At 33.8% G+C, this 21,781-nt stretch overlaps 1 protein-coding gene across 3 annotated transcripts in view; it reads left to right on the top strand.

The window, feature by feature from the left end:
- The window catches only part of LOC118186146 (RNA 2',3'-cyclic phosphatase ANGEL2-like), an 80,872-nt gene extending 66,742 nt beyond the window's left edge, over window positions 1-14,130 (top strand). For all 3 annotated transcript variants that reach the window (XM_035356188.2, XM_035356189.2, XM_035356190.2), the window contains 2 exons: window positions 8,518-8,661; window positions 11,845-14,130. In XM_035356188.2, the coding sequence (XP_035212079.1) occupies window positions 11,861-13,450 (1,590 nt within the window). In that variant the 5' untranslated portion in view covers window positions 8,518-8,661; window positions 11,845-11,860 and the 3' untranslated portion in view covers window positions 13,451-14,130. The remainder of the gene's footprint in view (window positions 1-8,517; window positions 8,662-11,844) is intronic.
- The last annotated feature ends 7,651 nt before the right edge of the window (window positions 14,131-21,781 follow it).

Below are 21,781 nucleotides of genomic sequence, written 5' to 3'. Positions count from 1 at the left end.
GTTCAATCTCTGCTTTAAAGGCGCGTCTTTGGCCTTGAAAATTCTACAGCTATACACAGAAAAGCGTTTTAGAATGAATAAAAAGTTTCTCTCTATCTTAGTAATAAGATAATTCGGGACAACTTTCGAGTTCAGTGTAGTATAAGTCTGTGTATCAGCACATCTACAATAATTTGTGTCGAATATAATTTTGAATTCTTTACATGGATTTGGTGGAGCTTTTCGTAGAAATGGGTAATGTATGCCACTCCTCTCGGATGGGGAAGGTGAGGAATGTGTATCAACCAAATGCATTTTCATTTTCCTCGATTATCCACCCACTAGTTGATTACGAACCCGCCCAAGATTCGGTTTGCGAGTTCAACCCCTTCCGAAAATTTGTCTTGCATTAAATCCGTATAATGAGAAAAGCAGCTGTATTGTGTAGAGTTGAATATCTGGGCTAAAGTTTGAACTCAGGAAAGTCATACGTGCACCGCAATGTATCTAAAATAATTAATTCGAATGATAAATTACGTAAATCAAGTTAAGCAAGTATTAAAAAAATTTCCGTATCTGAAATGCTTTGGAACATAAATATCAGTATCTAAAATTACAAAATAAAAATTAGAATGAAAATGCCCGGAATCGGGCTTTGTATCCATATTTGCTTTTATATAAATACTTGTAAAGTTAAATTTTAATTTGTAATATTTGTTATTTTTTCCCCCTCCCCATATGGTATGTGTCTTCCTGTCCTAAAATGATATATAATTTTCTCATAGCTTCTTTTCTGAATTTAATGGTTCGCCTATGCTAATTATATAAAGCCGCTAACATGCCAGCTTACATGGCAGCTAAACGATAGTCCTCTGTCTAATGATGTTCTTTATTAAATTTTGAAACTAAAATATTAATGATGTTGCAATGTAAAAATGCCCTACTAATTCATAATGTAAAAATGTAAAATGCAATGTAAAAATGCCCTACTAAGTTGTACAAAGTGCTTAAGTTCTTCGGAGCGAGACACGTCAAAATTCAGTTATATTATGCAGGAAATTAAATCATGGATCCATTTGCTAGATAGGGTGTTAATTACTAGATTACAAAAGCATATATAGACAGAATGCTTTAATAGTTTATATCCCTGCTCCCCAAACGCACATTTAAGGGCGGGTGTAGACGGAGGACGAGACCCAGTCGGCTAAATATACGTGGTTAAAGATACACCAGTTTCATTTCTAGCGCGAGGACAGAGATCCAATAGCACGGATAGCAGACCCTCATGCATGGTATTGTAAGTAGGCACAAATGAGTAATCCATTCATGAAAAGAGAGCTGATGTACCGTTGATATATACCATTTTAATGTTTACGTTTACTGAGAGGCAATATGATTTAGAAGTATTTCTTTTTTCTTTTACTAATAGAATTTTACAGGTACAATCATAGTTGTATGTATCTTTAACATATTGAAAAAGTAGTATATTTCCGGAGCCGGAAGGATCAACTCTACCCCATTGTCTGGTATCGAATCACAGAACTTCCAGTTGCCAGATGACTATTTCAACCCCTATGCAACAGGAGCACGCTTGTGATGGATGCCTTATTTCCTTACAATGCGATTTTTTAAGGCATAAAAACGCCACTTTAAAAGCTCTAAAATTTAGCGTTAAGGGTTCCTCTTGTCAGTTGCGCGCATTGTGTTGTACCAGCTTATCAGTTTACGTGCTCTTTGTATTGCAGAATGGAGAACTAAAACGGTCATAATTTCATGTTTCGTTAAAAATTACTCAGCACTGAAACTGATTATCAGTTCTTATCGCCTTTTTTTATTACATATACCATACACACACGCGGTGTGTGTGCGCTTAAAACGAATAAATGCAAGGAAGATGACCTAAATATTACTTTACATGCGTTCAAATGTACTATCTGAATTTAAGACAAGTGATGCAGAAGGAAGAACTTTCAAAAACATTACTATAGTGTTCCGCTATGACTAGAGACTTTTGTCAGTGAATGTCTTGCAGACCCTACTAGATTTGAAACGAGTTATCACTTTAATCTGAAACAAATGACCAAATCTTAAGAAGGTTAAAATGACCGTTTAATTAACTCTTAAATTAACGAAAGGCACTTCTTGTGCGACAACTCACCTCCGCTGTTTGGGGATATTTAAATTAACATAAGATGTGTAGGAACGTAATATGAAAATAATAGATTACTTAGCTGGCTCAGGATAATTAATGGCGCGTATTTTAAATGTCAGCTAGCAAGATGCTAAAGCCGGGATAACTTTGTCAGAGCTGGCGATAATATGTAACTGCAAAGCGAGGCTTCCGGAACTCTTAAAAGCATTCAAACCCTCGACTGAAGAACACAACTACTAATTTGCATTCTGATAGGAAATACGAAAATTCGTACAAAGCAATTACGGAACAAACTACAAAGCGATTAGGGTTTCGTATTTAGACCTTTAAACTGCATTTCTATCGCCAATAAAGAAACTCTTAATAAAACCAATAAATATTTTCTAATGATAAAGAGCAAGATGAAACATATTAAAAATTAAATTCAAGAAACTATAATATTTAATGGAACGATAGAAAACACTATATTGAAAAACCATAAGATTATTTTACTGATTTAATAGTGAGTTTATATTACTAGATCTGGTTTTAGAGCTATGAGAAATTAGTAACTCCAGCTTACTATTGTTGCTTTTCTCCTACCATTGCTTATACTTTGGAGTCTGAATTAAAATGTGTGATAAACATTATTTAATATTATTAATTATTATGTGTTGTGGCAGTAGAGTATATTATATCAGCAGTTCTAAAAATATTATATTAAATATTGAAGAATTTAGATAAACATAAACAAATTTTTTCTCATATTTTATTAAGAATTTTTTCTTTTAGATGCTTTTATGATATATTTATAAATAATGGGAAAATTGTTATATTTAATAGAAATGTAAAGTAGATTCCCGATCAATCGGGATAAAAGCGGAAACACTTCCACGGGGTTAACCCAAAATCACGATAAATCCGACAGGAAAATCCGGAGCAGCTTTTCGCGAATCTTGAAATAAATACAGGAAATATGAATAACCCATGTTATAATTAACTGAAAAAATACACTTGTATTTTTAAATAGTTAACAGTTAATGAAACAGTTCGCCTGTATTTTTAAATAGAGAATAATTCCATTTGGTGATGTAATTTTAATCAGCATTCATACAAAGGAAAAAAAGGAAAAGGGAAAAAAAAATGTTTTTATTTCTATTGCTGTTGTATTTAGGTAGGAATCAATGGAAAACAGAAAATTAATGCCTATATATTTAATTTATTTTAATAGATGATTTAACCATGTTTATATATTCTAGTTTATGGTTAATTAAATTACGTATATTTTGGATAAAAATAATTCTTAAAAAGTAAGAAATCATCTGTTATGATAGTAATTTTTTTGTCATTACTTAAACGTTTTTAGACAGTCGATAGTCAGCTGTATATTGGAATTAAATTCTTAATAAATTTCAAGTGAGAGTAATATATTAAAATTTTCATTTTCACATCTGGTCAAGTTGTTCTCTGATTTCTCGTTTGTCAAGTTAATGTTTTCCTTTTTAAATATAAATAAGTCATTAAGATAATATATTTAAAACTGTAGAAGGCTTCGGTTTCAATAATTTTTACTTTTTATTTATTTTTTTAGCCCAAAGGAGCAATTTGCCCAGAAGGGCTATTAATTCCGTTATGGCATTTTGCGTCGGTTCACTTTTCAAATTGTTGCCACCAAATATTAGAGCCCTGCATTGTATTTAGAGAAATTAAATAATGAAGAATCTGCATGAATGTAGGTGTGTTTCTCGCACTGTGAAAAAAACAAAGGTACCTAGAAGGTGAAAAAAACAAAGGTATCAGATTCTGAATAACGTAGTCCATACGAATATGGGTATCTGGAAGCCCAAATTTGGAATTTGTTTTATTATCTATTTCATACGGGGTTGCAAATTAAATAGTGGCAACTTAAACCTGAAACTCGCACAAGGGCAGGCATACGCAAATAGGATATGGGAACGGTGAGGTGGCGCTATTGTCGATGTGTAGAGTGCAAAAAACAGTCGATCTGCTTGGAAGGGTAGCAAATGGTGTTAAAGTGAGGAGTTTCGTTTCCATCGCTCTAAAGCATGTTTTCAAAAGCTGATCAGCGGTCGTGGCTTAAAATCGAGGTTGCCCGTGGCAAAAGTGCAACAGAATGCTATCGAGGATTAGTGGAAGCCTGTGGCACAAATGCTTTACCGTATAGGACAGTAGCACGATGGGTTCAAGCATTTCGTTCGGGTCGAAGTGAGACTGCGGATTTCCAACCCACAGGTCGGCCCTCCATTCCTCAAGAGCAGATTGACATCCTGAGCGGTCTCCTTACCATAGACCGCCGATGGACTGTCTGAGAATTATCCTTAGAGGTTGGTCTGAGTCATCAAACGGTGTGGCGCATAATGAAGAAATCTCTCAACATGAGGAAAATTGCTTCCCGCTGGGTTCCCCATCGACTAACCGAAGTACAGAAATGGCACCGGTATGCACTGGCTGGCACCCACTTGGAGAGATACCGCAATGAAGGAGTCGCATTTCTGCAGCTTATTGTCGCCATTGATGCGACATGGCACCAGCCTGTGAGCCTGAATTAAATCGTCAATCAAATGAATGGCGTCACCAAGGTTCGCCACGTCCACAGAAATTTCGACAGGAACCCAGTCGTGTGAAGGTTATGCTGATTATGGCATACGACTGGGACGGTGTGATTCTTACACATGCTGTACCTGAAGGGCAGACTGCTAACGCAAATTACTATTGCCGATTTCTACAGCACCATCTGCGTCCGGCTATGCGGCGCAAACGTGCACGTTTATTGCACTCCAATCTCCCTATCCTATTGCATGACAACGCTCGTTGCCATGTCGCAAACAATGTCACTCTCCTTTTGCGACGGTGGTAGTGGGAAATCCTGGAACACCCTCCCTACTCACCCGACATGAGTCCTGACTTCGATCTGTTTCCGAAGTTGAAGGAACCCCTCCGAGGTCACTAATTTCATGACGTTTCATCTGTACTCTACGCAGTAGGGCGCTCACATCAACAATCGAAATCAGCCTGTGTGCGGTCAAATTGTAAATTTGCAACCCCTTTTTTTCACGGGGGGAGCTGAAAAGGAGGGATAATCTTGCTCGAGATCCTGAGAAAATGTGGGGGGTCGTTTAAACATCTAACTTCTCTACATTCAGTTTTATACACAGGAAAATACAAATTGAATTCTTCGAATGAAGGCAATTTTGTACAATGAAAATTTATTATTGAACGATAAACTGTAAGGCAAACAACATCTTTTTTTTAAAGCCATAGGAGTAGAAAGACAGATATTTATTACATCAATGAATTTGTTGTAAATATTCAGTCTTTCATTTCGAATACTATGTTACATGTATGCGAAGTACTGAGTATCTGAGAAAACAGTCATAACCCAAATGGCTTTCAACTTTTTCACGTCTAAGGACTGTTTTTCAATTACATTGTGATCGCCTTTTAGTTAATTTTCTAATGACATATAAGCAATAATTGTTTTTATTTCAGACTTACGAATAAAATAACACAAGCTGGACTGCAGAAAATTCTTCATAATGAAGTTGAAAAATACATTATTGATGCACTTTTGGGTTTTATATGTAGTAGTTAATATAGAATCCTTAAATTATATATATCTATGTATAAGTGTATATAAACGGAATATACGTATCTGAAGTTTAATTTTATTTGTTCTCCTTTTGGGTTACGACTCTAAGTGAGAAAGAATTGTTAGGACTTTCATAGGGATTAAATTATATACAATTAATTAAGATCCGACTTTCCTTCCTTTTAATAATCATATATATTTGTATACTATTTTAGAAGTATATATAAAATATAGCAGTTTGTTAAGCTACATATTTATATATCTATTGTTTGGTCTGGTTTTTTTTATTACAGCAAAGCAATCGACGGCTGTTTTCCTAAGGGTAAGGATGCCTCGTGGAGAACTTTCTAAGCAAAAACTGACGCGTAAGCACGTTACACATGGGGAAAACCACGAAAACGCCAATGCAGCCATCCCGTTCACCGTGATTCGAACCCCGAATCGGCCTACCAGGGTTCAACGACTTTACCGCTCAGCCGCTAGTGAGCCACCCACACATATACATTAAATCATATTTACATGTCGTTTATAAAGTATAATTGAGTGCAATTTAATCATAAAGAGTTAGAAAATATTCTACAGTATTACTTCGCTTCGTAGACTTTTTGTAAGCTTCACCATATTTCTTAAAGAGAATCTCAATGCTAGTTCCATTTCCAAGCCGTTTATGTACCTTATTTTTTATGCTTTGAATTATATTTAAAGAATTATTTTACCTGATTATAGCTGAAAATGCAGTTTTTTTAGTGAAGAATTTAAGAAGAGAATTAAGTCCTTTTCTAATTATTCTTGAAGCATTTAAATTTTAAAAAAGGCACATTAATAGAGATCACTGAACTAAGGTGCTCGATAGAGGACAGATTAATTAGCTACTAAATTTTGATTTTCATTGAGTAAAAATGAATTTCATCTGCATTCTATAAAAAAGCAAATATTCAAAAAATGTTTTTTTTTTTTTATATTCTCGCAGTCATAATATTTTCTTAAATATTCAGCTAATTCATATTCAAATATTCTAATACATTATAATTGGTAATAAATTGATATAGTAAATAAATAATTAATATAAATTAAATGGAATTTTAACTTCAAAACTTTTCGCATCCTATATAATTTGTTTCCATTCTAGTACCATGTACATTCTTGTATACATTACTGACTTACAGTGAAGAATAGAGAACGCTGTAGAATACTGAATGAGACCTAAAATCACTTTTCTTTTACAATATATCTCCCCTTATGATCCCTAACGCACCTGCTTATTTTTCCCTTCGCAATTAACGTCAAAGTCCGCCTCTTGACCGCATTCAAGACGCCACCCAAAAATCAACACCTTGCCAATGGTCTACAACGGCTTCTCGACATTTGGCAAAAGCTTTGCTGGTGATTATTTAGAAGGAATTTAATGCAATTGTACTTGTAGGTTCATTAAAAATTGATTTATACCTATGTTCCATTAGTTAATTTACAGCCCTCGTATTTTGTCAAACATTAAAGAATTGTTGATTAACCCTTTGCGGCACAGTGTGTCCGGTCTGGACACACCTAAAAATTTCGTTCTGTACGCACAGAAAAATTGAATGGAAAAGGATTTATAGGTTACTCTGAACCTTCTTTATTTATAGTTAGATGGCAGCTCAACACAAACCAGTCCATATATTTTAGCCATGTTTAGTTTTTTAAGACCCTCATTTTTCAAAGAAATCTTCCTGATTTTTTTAGGGTATAAAAGGAATTGTTTGAAAAGAAATTTCTATGTTATTTTTTTGGCTGTATGCTAATCTTCTTATTCTATATTAGTTTTAAATTTTTTACCTTGAAATCTTGCCTAAAATGAAACGGCGAATCCTGGATGTGCACAGAACGGGCTCACCGATAATCTAGGGCAACTGAGAGTCTGCATTCTTTGTTTCTCCGCATCTCATCGGTTCATTCATTGACAACAATGCTCGTTTGAGCACTTTTTTCGAAGCTCTATTCAATCAGAGTGTTACTTTAGGCACACCCACAGAATTAAAACGATAAGTGCTATCTTCGCAAAATTTTAGTGTACTTCTCTAGGCCTAAACAAACTGCCTACTTTTTTTTTTTTTTTTTTTTTTTTTTTTTAATCAAAACTCCGACTTTAAAAGGTAGCGTGCCCGAAAGGGTTAACAAGCTCAGCGATTTCAAAGCGAGCAATGACAACACTGTACGGCGGGGGGAGGAACATTTTTATCCTCAGCACGCGAGACTGTATATCGGAAATTCTAAAGATATGCTCTGTCAAATATTTTGTGATATTGATGTTGAATTGAATTTTATGATTTAAGGGCGAAAAACATGATATTTAATAAGTAAAGGTAGCACACAAAACGTTAAAAAACGCCCCTCTCGGCGTAATATAAAGCCTAATTTTTTTTTTTTTTTTTTTTTTTTTTTTTTTTTTTTTTTTGTGTGTGTGTGTGTGTGTGTGTGTGAATTTTAGTTTAAAAGGCTACTTTCTATTGAACACTTTAGAAATTACCTCTAATTTTGTTTGCTGTTGATTAGATCATCATATGCATTATTTGTGTGCTAGACATTCTGTTTCTGTTTTCAAGGTAATTTGCTGAAAAAATTTGTTTTTTAATTACAATCAAAATATGTGGTAAATCTAGTAAGAGGCTTTTAAAATCTTGCAGCAAATTAATTATTTAATGAATAAGCCTCAATTTTTTTTTCCCCTTTAATACCCGACCATTTCATGTCACTAAAGAGAATCAAAACTTTATCATTCAATTATACATGGCTTACATACTCTTTCTCTTTTTATCAGCTACCCAGATTGTGTTATCAATCAGCAGCTCTGCAGACGCGTGCCTGCTAAGTCTGATATAGTACTGCGTCCAACTCTAAAACTGGCTGGTTTACCTTCAGAAGTGCTTCCGAAAGTGATTAACGCTTCTAAATGGAGAAAGAGGTATAGATACTATTCATATATGATACTTTTTAGTTCTTTCCTTTCTGTTTGCTGTTTTTGAAATTGCTGATTGTTGGGCTTGTTTTATTAAGAAGCAATAACTAGGAGTCAGAAAGTCGAAATTGTTTCTAAATGGTTCTTCTAAGCATGTAAGAAAGAATACGAAACAGCGATTATTTTTGGTCAGAAACAGTCCTTATTTTCCTTTTTTTTATCATTAATTGCCTCGGATTTTTCATTTTGAGCAATGCATTTAATGAAGCTTTGCCTTGAATATCTTGCGCTAATTAATATAAAAACACTAAATCAACAGATCTGCCAAAAAGTCTCTTTCTATCTATATATATGAAATGAATTTTCATCTTCTTAAAATTGATCGCAATAAGCGCATTTTATTTCAGTTAATTTTTTTCATGTATATCAATAAACCGAATATTTCTGTGATCTTCTCCTAAACTGTTGTTAACGAGTAGCAGGTAATTTGAAAATTGGCGTTTCAGAAGCTAAAACCAATGTGCTGCTCAAAGGTCTGAAGGAACACGAAAAGCAAAATAGCAAATAACCTTAAAGTTTCTCATCAAGATTCTTATGATTATTGATTTTACAAGATTCTTTATGGCTTAAATTGACTAATGTTCTTTATTTGGATTTGGATTAGTTGTGACTTATAGTTTGAATCTAGCAAATAATTTGATGCTTACTTGGAAGTAAGATGAAACACTATCTTACTTTAGTTGTTAATTGATGGTAGATTGGTTTATCCTCATGATAAGTCGATTAATCTGCGATCAATGACAATAGCTGCTTATTCAATATTTAAAATTTACTTTTGGTTTTGGATTTTTGCGATTAAAGACTTTTGTTAGCCGATTTATTAACAAGAAGTTATATTACTATTTAAAATGCTATTTACATTCTAAAATTTTTTTTTTCTTTCCTGGTTTTAAATTAAATTTGTGTTCCTTGGAGATGGTATATGGAAAGATTTCTCATTATAAATAATAATTATTATTATTATTATATATGCCAGGTTTCATATTCGATGCAGTATTTTATGCATTTGCTTCTTCGATGTTTTCGAATGCGACATTTCAGGCTGATCAGTCAGAACTTTGACAGTCAGTTATATCTGTATGAAAGATCACATGTTTGTTAATGATGCCCTAAAAGCAAAACTAACCGTTACTTTCATGTTTTGTTGCAAAGTGTGTGTTTATCTTGTCAGGTAAGGGCCCTGAACTTATAACCTTTGAAACCGTGGGCAGATGACCCTGAGTATACCGCGAAGAAGCCACCTAGGAATAGAGAACTCATTGATCTGCATATACATAAAGATTTCGCGATTTTTACTGTTTATTTTTTATTAAAAAAAAAGGGTGTCCTTTTGACGCTGATTGATGAATCAGTGCAAAACAATTTGCTGGATGTACGTATTCTTGCTGTTGAATTTGCTCTGTAGTTACTGTTAAGGCGGTAATGCTTTAGATGCCTTTTTTGTAGTATTGAAGTATTGACGTAATCTGTATATCTGTCTGTGTATGAATTATGTAAATAAGTATATGTAAAACTTTGTATAAAATTTCTTTCTTATCGCTTAAAAAAGAATCATATTTTTGCAGCTGTCTGTTAATAATTGGGTTTGTATGCGTGTGCAAAAGCTCTGTAAGTTTATTTTTGCTCAGGTCTCCAAACTATTGAATATAATATGCATTTAACCTTTAATTCTGTTTTTCTGGATCACTTTTTCATTCCGCGAATGCTGCTAATGTTATTACTTTGAATTTACTCTCTAATAGTCATTAAGCTTCGCTTTCTGGTTGCTATGATTAGGACTTATAATTCAGCCGGAAACGCCTTCAGTACTTTAAGTTTGTTATTTTTTATTATCTTTTTTATTTTATTAAATTTAATTATTGTTTAATATATTAACTCTCCTGTCTTCTCTGACGTCTTTTCATAGGGCTGCAGTAGTTTTAATTACAGGAATTAATTTCTGGCCATAGCCAACGTTATGTAAACAAAAATGTGTACATGACTCGAAGATCCTGTCTGTGTAAATAATTAAATATGTTCAGACTGTCGTTAGCAAGGCCCAGCGATAACTAATATGCTTACGTGGATGTACAGGTTCCGCTGAAGTTAGATTCTTTCTGAGAATCGTTAAGTATAATCATATTAAATATAATTTGACGCAAACGTATACGACAAGCAATCCAGACTAAAAAGCGATAAGGGGCCGTTGCAAGTATCAAATGAGTGTTTTCAGAAATATGTAGCATATAAACGATATGAAATTAAAAGAAATCATGTGATATTCCATAAAGAACTACGTGTGTCCAATTTCAGAGGTTTTCTTCTAGAATACTGTGAACATCAATAACAGCTCATTGACAAAATACCTCATAGAATGGCAAAAATTCGCTTAGGGCTGTTAAGTCACATACATCGCTCAATAAATGCAGATTCTTGAACAGTCATCTTCCGTGATTTCACAATCCAAATATGGTTAGTTACATGCAAAAATGCTGAATTATTAAAAGACTGCCATTAATTTTTAATATTCATATCTAGTTCGTATCTAAGCATCGGAACTTTTCTTGATGGATCTGCACAAAATCTTAAAACTAACGATAATACCCTAATTTCTCGGCTGCAAAAGCGGAGGTTTATAAAAGAAAATTGTCTAACCCAAGGATAAATTTAATGCAAAAGTTGCTGCATCAATGGTCTAAGTGTAACTGTTCATATGTACTATGGGTATGAGTTAAACTGTTCATATGTACTATGGGTAGGAGTTAATCATGCATTTTTGCTGAATAAATTTACCCTTTTTTTTTTTTTTTTCCCAAAAAAATTTTTTGTTTTTTAACATATGTTTTTAGCGTACTTTGATTTATAGACCATTGTTAATTTAAATCATCGTATAGTGAATTTTTATAAAGCAGGACTTGGATACATTTGAATGTATATTTTGAAATTGTGTAAAAGTAGCAGAAATAATCAAATTAGTTCCGAAACGTCATTGAATCAAACTTCTAAATTCTGATTTTGTGAGTAATTACAGCCTACCTTACAGTAAATTTGAAAAATAAATGAGTATAAATATAGACCTAAAAATAAAGTTTATTTATCTATATAATTAATGTACTTACTTTTAAATGGTTTCTTTTTTATATGTTTCAGTGACAGATGAAACCTTATGGCTCGTCAAGGTGCAGTAAGCGTGGAGGAAATGATCAGAAGAAAAGTGGCTAACAGCCGACATTGGAAGTTCACTAAATTAGGCAAAAAACAGCGAAGATGGGGTTTTGATTTCACCGTTATGACTTATAATATACTTAGTCAAAATGCTGTCGAAAATCACCGCTATTTGTATAAGTATTGCAATCCTTCGTTCTTAGATGAAGAATATAGGATTTCAAAGATTATGCCTGAAATACTCAAAAGCCAGAGTGACGTGATTTGTCTACAGGAAGTGGAAGAAGCGCTTTACGATAAACGAATCAAAAAAGTCTTCGATTCCAATGGATTCGAGTCTCTTTTCAAAAGGAGGACTGGTTCGAAGAGTGATGGTTGTGCAATTCTTTGGAGACGATCGAAATTCAACCTGCTGAGGCATCGAGATGTCGAATTTCGAGCGAAAGAATGCAAATTCTTGGATCGAGATAACATAGGTTTGATTGCTGTTCTTAAACCTATTCATCCAGCGAGTAAAAAGAAGGTACAATTACATATAGCCACTACTCATCTCTTATTCAATCCTAGAAGAGGTGACATCAAACTTTGCCAATTGCGTCTTTTTCTCGCAGAGTTGGAAAAAATGGCTTTAAGGAAAGTAACGGAACAGGGTCGTCTTTATCACCCTGTCATACTTTGTGGGGATTTCAATTTTGAACCTCGTTCCCCTTTGTATCAATTCGTTGAAAATGGATGTTTACATTTAATAGATATGAAGTCGGGTGACATGTCGGGGCAAGCCGAAGGAAAAAATAAAGGACAGTATGTAAATAGCGAAAGCTTATCTTTACATGAACTTGGTATTAGTGAAACTGGACGTTTTGAAGCTATAGTACCGCCTGGAGGAGATGAGTGTAATTTACTCGCAAAGCCCAAGGAAACAAAGCTTTTATCACCAGAGGCGAGTGCTAGTGGATCAGGTAGACAGAACTCGAACAATACTCCATCTTATACCAAAGAGTCAGGTAGGAATGCAGTTAGTGTTAGTGCCGAATGGTTAGAAGCAGTAGGTGCATATAAGGACCCTCGGTGGTTGTCCGCTTTAGGAGCTCTGGGGAATGCGCATTTGGTAAATCAAATAGCATCTCAAATCCAGCAAGCTCATAAATCTTCTAATAGTCACAGTCGGCATTCGTCCCCCATGAGTTTAGACTCTAATAAATCCTCTGGTTCTTCTAGACAAGCATCTCGCGAGGGCACTCCTCAAAGATCTTTACCTCCAGCAGATGCCTCTAACTCTAATCCGGAAGACCTTGAACGTATTGTTCGGCACGGTTTTAATTTCGTGCCCGCATATAAATATCGTGAAGAGCAAAAAAACATCCCAGTTACCTCCATGACAGGGCATGATTTTAGTACAGTTGATCACATATTTTACCACGTGAAAGAGAAACTAGGACCTAGAAATTTTACCGAAGATCGATTGAAATTGTTGGCCTTTTACTCATTAATGCAATCAGAAGAATTAGAAGGACTTGGAGGATTGCCCAATGCTTATCTTGGATCGGATCATGTTTGTTTGATGGCAAAATTCGTAATAAACTTTAAATGAATTAATTGAAGAACTGAAAAGCTCTATTTTCAGCCTGTTTACATATGGTTTTATGTTATAGAATTTTTAGCACATGAATGTGTTTCCGTTTTGTGTTAGTAAAAATGAAAAAGGCCAAAAGAACTCCAAACCTTCCAGTATTTGTTGCTGAATATGTTAGATTTTAAATTGTCGAATATTTTACATCACTTTAAGCGTTAAATCTGGTTTATTTTATTATTAATGATCGTAATCCTTCCTTTCTTCTTAATTTATAATTACTAGGATATTTTATTACCATTTTTGTACACATGTGATATATTTTGTGATAGGTTTTAAAATAGCCTTTAAAACGAAGATGTACGACGTTATGTAATATATATCAGCATTAGACTGATTTACATCTCCGTTGAATTCGTTTTCATTTGTGATTGCCATTAGTGAAAAACGAAACCATTTAGTAAAAGTATATCAGTTAATTACATTAAACAGAAACTTCTTGAGCTAATACGTTTACTTCTGTTGTCTGGAATTAATGCATTTTATTGACTCCGAATTTCGCCCTTTCACTCAATTTTTAGTTCCTTCATTTAATCTAGGAAATATTTTAATGATCATGCCTCTTCAGGTGTTTGAAGAGCAAAACTGTATAAAAATCCTCCGGATTTCTATCGCATTTAAATAAAGATTTACAAAAAATTTTAAGTTTTTTGGTATCAAAATATGAGTAAATACAAGTATAATGTGATTGATCCGGTTTAAGAAATAACTGTGAAAGTTATAGTAGTCAACAAATAAATAAATAATTGGAGATGAATTTCATGAAAATGGTTGTAATAAGAATTAAAGGAATTCTTAAAAATATTTAATCTCAAACATTTTTGTGGTAAAAAAGAATGTATACAGAATATCATTATAAACATTTTGAAATAAAAGGAAATACGTAAAGTGCCACGTAAATACGTAAAGTATAAGTAATTTTCCCACTCGGAAAAATGAGTGCGAAAATTAGTGTTTTCAAAGTTTTTAATTAATATTTCGGCTGATTAAAGTTGTACAAAGATGAGAATGGTCGAAATGGCTTCCCACAAATTTTTGGAATCAGGAATAATGTAATGTTTAATGTTTGGCAATCCTTCTTTTATTTCATTGTAAAACTTAGTAATTTTTTATCAACAAACTCTGCGATTTGAAAGCGAGCAGTGGCAACACTTCTCGAAATAAAGCAGTTTTTTTTTTTTTTATTTTTTTTTTTAAATCTCCAGCGTGCGAGACGGTTGCGTCTGGGGAAAATGAGGACGAAAATTAGTATTTTAAGCGTTTTTATTTAATATTAATGATTTTAGCTACCTTTTTTTTTATTATTTTTTTAAAGGGAACGTCAACTTTTTCCAGGACCCAGAAGAGAATTGTAGAAGTTTGGTGACTGTAGTGACGGGAATTATTAGTGGACAAACAAGCACACAGATTTTCTTCTTTATATATATAAATTAACTACTTAAAACTAATCAATATGACCTTGTAAAAGAGAAAATATAAATTCATCACCCATCAAAGTAAAATATCAGCACGTGGCAAAACGAGGTCGTCTTGGAAAGATGATGAATAACTGAGTAACTTGTAACTACTTTTTAACTAATTTATGTCACGGCAAATTACAAGCTTGGTGAAAAATTCAACGCACAATCCGACGTTCTTACTAGGGGAAAAGTCTTACTAGTCTGTGCAAGTTAATCTGAATATGTCTATAATTAAAGCTAATTTCCATCAGCCCTTCAGACATTAAACCATGACATACAAGTAACAGGGAAGAGGAAGGCCAAAGCATCCTCACCCATGTTGTCCGCCGTCAAAGGAGATGGAAAATTCGACGAAAAATTAGCTCGACGAAAATTTAAGAACTCGATACGCGACTTCAATGACGATTAAGAAATCGAAGTTCAAATGTGAATGATTGAGTTCACACTACATATGGTAGGTAATAATATGGTCACAAAATTTAGATGGCAATTTCGCATGTAATATTGTATGACTTGGCTCTACTAGTCTCTCTTAATAAAGGCGAGCATTATTATCTCATAGCAGAAATGGATTTCTCGTTTCATTGGTGGGAGGACAAATTTAGTGGCCTAGTACTTCATTCTTGTGTCTGTTAGCATATTTTTTTCTTTTGAAGAGTATGTAATAAATATGGCTCCTTACTCAAGTTGTAAGTAACCATGACAGTACTTCCGCCCAAATGTACTTTTCGCAAATAATATAGTATGTCTTTCGTTCTTACTAGGGGAAAAGTCTTACTAATCTGTGCAAATTAAACTGACTATGTCTATAACTAAAACAAATTTCCATCAGACCTTCAGACATTAAACCATGACATTCTGAGTAATTACTGTTCGACCTAGATGTGACGGTCATATACACTAACTGAATCAAAAATGGTTAGCAAGAATGGAGCAGAGAGGGAAAAGAATCGAATGAGCAACGGGATCAGAAGCATCGACTCAACGCTAACTCCGTGAACTGATTTCTTTCAGTTGTAGTTTTGAGATTCTATAAAACGTATAAAAGTATTTTCAAAAAACTGGGAAATGATAAAAATTCAACAAAGTTTTAACCATGGGTGGATAAACATTCTTTTCTACCCTAAAATGGGAATCGAATTTTCCAAGTACGCTTCCATTAAGAGCTTTCTGGGTGAACGCTAACAACAACAATAATTTGGGCATTCCTTTTTCCGCCTAAATTAATGGTACTAAGAGTTCCTTCACCCCTCAAAACCAGGCACATGGTTTCAACCCCTGTCCTCGCACCTTGGAGAAATGGACGCGTCGCTTTTGAGACACCGGTTGTCGACTATAATTTGCTACCTGCCAGTCGCTTGGGCTGCCCGTCGCAGAGGGACATTACCCAGCGTGCCCGAGAACGCCACCCTGGGTTACTAGAGCCCTCAGCTCTGTACTAGGACTTGCCAGACCCCGGGCTGGCCAATAAGTGACCTTTCCGAAGCCTTTAGAACCACTAGGTTCATAATTTGTATACCCCCGTGGCCGAGACTGCCTAGGTGCAGATCCTTAGCTAGTAGCTTCGCAGAATTGTCTATGTCGACCTCCGGGGGATGGACGCTAAAAGAGCCGCCTCTCTTTTTTCGCCAATCAAGCTTTCGCTTGCTCAGTGAACCAGTTTGCGAACGAATAGCACATCTCTACGCAAAACAAGCTAAAACTGATAATATTGTTTCAATCGATATCAATCAATGCATGAACTAAGATTAGAAATTTTTAAATCGGTTAAATTCTAATTCACGCTTTGTCTGTTTCTATCTCTGAAAGTATGTATCAAATACGAGGCTGAACAATTAACCGAAAGTTTTCTAAATGACTTAATGCAGTGGTTCTCAACCACAGCGGGATTTCGTAGTTTCAGGGGGGATATAATTAGCCTTTTATTTACCTGTTAAATATTTAGTCTTAAGATACAATAACACGCCGAACATGTATTAAATTAGTATTTAGTTTTAGTTTACGAATTTAACAACTACTTATATTCTAGTATAAGGTACTTTTGTCTTTATCAATACTTTCTGTGCTTTTTCTTGTTTAATTTATAAAGCATATTAATTTTTTTTTTTTTTTTTTTTTTTTTTTTTTTTTTTTTTTTTTTTTTTTTTTTACTACTAATTTCCAACAGAGTTCAGTCAAAAAACTGTTACTGATCTCCAACAGATTTCAGTCAGAAAATTGTTAAAAGTTACGCTGATATAAAAACTCAGTTCTACCATAAACTTAATATATCAAAATGCTTAATATCTAAACTTATTGACAGAACTGTAAATTCTGTCCTCTAATCAAGTGTCCTAATTTAATAATCTGTATGCCAGACTAATGCAAGATTTTTTGGGAGGGCTATGAATTTTACCTAATGTTTTTTCATTGTTATACTTTAAAAGAATGCACAAGTTATACACATACCTAATGTTATACATTTCAAGTGTGTAATGTTAAGTAATTCATAGCAAAGTAAACTGGTGGTATAACTTTAAATCATTTTGAATATTTTTGGATCAGTATAATGTAAAGCGTTCTGCTTTTGTAAATACTACCACTTGTACTGTGATTTTAATACTGATGGTCTCGTGACTCTTAGTACCATTAATTTATGAAGTTCTTTTCATGAAGGCATACTCGCCGTTCCTTTTCTCACCATGAGGCCAAGTCGTAGTTAATTTTATGTTGCCATCCAATTCTGTGCCGAAAATAATCGAAGATCTAATTAATCTCTTCCAGTTATAGCTCTTAGCTTTCTTTGCTATAATTAAAATGCTGTCAGCTATGTTGCAAAATTCTGTTTCTTCTAAATGTCTTTCTTAATACTCAGAATGAAAAAGGACACTAAAAAGCCAACTTTTTATACTTTTTTGCATATATTAATGATAGTGCCATTTTTCTAGATAGCACTTGTTGACTTAGATTTACGTTAAATGCAAACTTTGTGAAGTTCGAATTTTGCCCATTTCCCATTTAATCCCCATTTAATTTTTTTCAACTAGATTAGGTCTGATTTTATAGGTATGCGTTTAAAGGTCCAAAAGTCCGTTTGCGTCCAAAGTTTGGATAATTGAATGATTGTCCTTTTCCGCTGTAAACGTAGTTATTCAACATTCTCCAGTATAGGCTGTTTCAGAACTATTGTTCAGAAATGTGCATAGAGTCCCAACACGATAAAGGGCAACAAGTAAGTGGTCATTAAGTTACTTCTTGGTTCAGTGAATCGAAATGAAGCAAGGCGTAAAAGTACTGCAAAGAACACACTCAAATGTAAAATCAAGAATACGTTTTCACGTCTCAGTTTGATCAGGTTTATGAAAAAAACCATAAATGATGTTGGAATGCAGGTTTTTGTTCAAAATCAAATTCGAAAACCACATTAGCAAATCTACTTAAAGCAAAACGTTACAAAGAAAAATGAGTCCCTTTTTATTGCCGTGATGATAAACTAGCCTGTGCGCTTATTTAATGTAGAAATGTATAACGTCTAGGTAGATGTTTCAAACTAGATTTATGAATTTATGTTAGACTTTCAAAATCGCAATAACAACCTTGTATTTAGCGTAAAGTAACTCAGTGTTTTAATATACGTCACGCTAAATACAAGGTTGTTATTGCGATTTTGATTGTCGCATTGGCGTGTTTCTCTTGTATTTATGTTAGATTTGTCCGAAATTTTCTTGAAGTTATATACGTATTTTCTCTGATTCACTATGAATGAAAATATTTTTAAGATCTGTTTTTCCCTAAATGGCATTAATACTCATAGATTAATAAACCAGATTTGCTATGTTATAATAATTAAGAAGCTGTCGCCAATAAGAAATTAGGGCCTCGTAACACAAGCATTATCTTGTGTTTACGAAGCAAGTAAAATAATACATCTTGTATCATTATCAGTTTGTTACCATTAGGTTCCGTTATCTTCCTGATATAAGCTAATTATAGCAATGGCAAAGAAACATAATAAACAGTGGTATCTAAGAATTTAATCTAAAAGATTAGATTCTTGTTGGTAATTTTCATTAGCGTACCAGTAAATCCATTTGTTAGTGAATTTTAGTTTCTTTACTCTCATTATTTTTAACTATTAAATATTGCAGTGATTGGGCACTGCAGTATTTAATAGTTAAAAATAATGACAGTAAAGTGATTGTGATTTTAGTGATTGTGATTTTAGTGATTGTGATTTTAGTGATTAGGCTTATAGTGATTGGACTAAAAATCGTGGCATAAGAAATATCGAGATTTACGAGAAAAATGTAATCCGTATTCACAAGAATTTTATTTCTTAAATTTCGGGATTAATACTTCTTACTAAAAAAACTTAATACTAAAAAAAAAAAGTGTGTTAATCCACTTATTTAACAAATCATAATTCCTCAAGTACTAAAGTCCTTCATCCTTTATGAAACTGGACGAGTGAATTTCAGCTTTGCATGTAGGAATCATTCGATATCAGAAATGAAATACCAGAAAAAATTATTATCGATTAAAAATAAAATCTCAGACTATGATGCTTATGCTTTGTGCTTTCGATGTGTTTGGATCCTCATTCAGGGAATTTAGTTAAGTTAAGCATAGTCCTGATAAACGGATTGTATAATCACCAGCTTTAAAAAAGTATGATTTTTTTAGGGGTGTGCTAAGTGTCTGAATGAAATCTGATCTAGCCTGTGTCATCCAGAATAGTATAGTAGATGTTGTTGAAAACGGAATGAAATTTCCCCGATCTGTAAAACTTAAAAACAAATTTACACATTTTTCTGTACACTGGTGACCAGAATTAACATTACGGATGCAAAATAACTTTTATCTTGAAAAATAACAGGGGGACCGGAAAGTAACATCGTTTCTGCGCATATTTGATTGTCATTTGTCAGCTCGTTGTGTATCTCGAAGGCATGCCAAAGTCATTTTAAGGTTATTGTGACTTGCTCACTTCTAAATAATTCAATATTAAACTTTCTTTTTTGCAATTTGGGGTAAATTGGCCAGCCAAATATCAGAACAGCATATTCGTCATTGTATGCATTTTGAGTTTCGCAAGGGTACTAACGCGAAAGTTGCGACCAAAGGCATTTGCGTTGTTTATCCACGCGCATTAGACGTTCGTAAATGCCAAAGATGATTTTCCAAGTTTTAATCCGATAATTTTGATCTCTTTTGACTCCTCTCGATCAGAAAGACCAACAACATTAGACAACGACATGCTTAGGGCAGAAATATAAGCAAATCCATGTCAAATACCCATAACCATGTCGACCACCCAAGAATATTTAAAGCAAATTGGAAAAATAAGCAGAGCAGATGTTTAGGTCTCCTATAATCTGTCCGAAGAGAACAAAGGAAACCGATTCATCCCATGCAACGTATTGATCGTTTGATTATTCGAGATGAAAAATTGGTCCTATATAATAATCCAAAACGCAAAAAGCAGTTTTAATAGGTTTTACATTCCAAAAAGGCGCTTCTGTGTGTTTGGTGGAGTATTCGCAGAATTGTCCATTTTGAATTGCTGAAACCTGGACAAACTTTTATGCAGACCTTTATTGTAAACAATTGGATCGAGTGAACCAATCTTTAATCGAAAAATATCCGGCGATTCTCAACAGAAAAGGCGTCATTCTGTTAATACGACAATGCAAGACCGGACTGTGCAAGATGAACACTGGAAAAAATTAATTAATTGGGTTGGGAGGTACTGCCTCACCCACCGTACTTGGCTGATATCGCACAAAATCTAAAACAAATGGAGATTACTTTCTCTCCTCATTTTGGTTTAAAACCTTCCTTTGCAACTTCTGTTTTTGTTATAGACTAAGTTTGTGGAAACTTACTGCATATGTCATTACCATTATATTGTGAACTCTTTCAATGATCTAGTTTTCGCGGATCCTACATTTTATGAATCTGCTTCAATAGATATTCTTCTAGGAGTCTATGTTTTCATGTTACTTGTTTTGGGCCAACCAATTAAACGAAACCAAGAACTTTCAACAGCTGTTCGTTCGAAATTAGGTTGGATCATTTCAGGAACAGCATTATTTAATTATGTGAACTCTTGCGTATCGTTAAATCGTAATTTAGAATTAAATACTAATGCATGAATTAAGAAATTTCGGATTCTCGAAACAGCCCCGGAAGAAATTTTTTCTCTCGAAATCCGAAGTAAAGTGTAAGAAGCATTTTAATAAAACTCATCAAGCACTAGCACTGAATTAAGGGTTGTATTTAACTCAGCAGCAAAACATCCAGCAGATATTCACTTAATAACCTGCTGCACGTAGGCCCAAAAATTCAGCCAGAATTATTTGACATTCTCTTCACATTTAGAACATATCTTCTTGCTGTCTACGCAGATATAGAAAAAATGTATAAATAAAGACGTGTACATCACGAAGATACTATATCCAAGTCCATTCTTTGAAAACAAAATAATGTGAATGAACGTTTTCAAGTATATCGACACTTAGCGGTGACGTATGTAATTTCCCTGCATTATTCTTATCAATTTGTTCTGTTCACCAATTAGCTTTAGATGAATAAAAGTATTTTTCAAGAGCTTCGGAAGTAGTCAAATCCGACTTTTATGTTGATCTTTTAACAAGCGCTGCATCAAGAATTGCTACCAAAAATTTAATACATGTTATAGGTAGTCTTATGCATAAATGCGGTTTCGTACTGCGGAAATTGTCATCTAACGTACCTGATGTATAAGAAGAATTGCCACAAGAACTTGAAGAAAATGCTATTCAACTGGACGTTATTAAGGAACAACCTTTTTTCTGAAGAAGAAATTAGTGTC

The sequence above is a fragment of the Stegodyphus dumicola genome, chromosome 9, assembly GCF_044657685.1.
Source record: "Stegodyphus dumicola isolate Sdum_Otavi_A_Nest chromosome 9, ASM4465768v1".
NCBI lineage: Eukaryota > Metazoa > Arthropoda > Arachnida > Araneae > Eresidae > Stegodyphus > Stegodyphus dumicola.
Note: the sequence above shows the minus strand (reverse complement) of the source record. Positions and strands in the feature narration are given on the sequence as shown.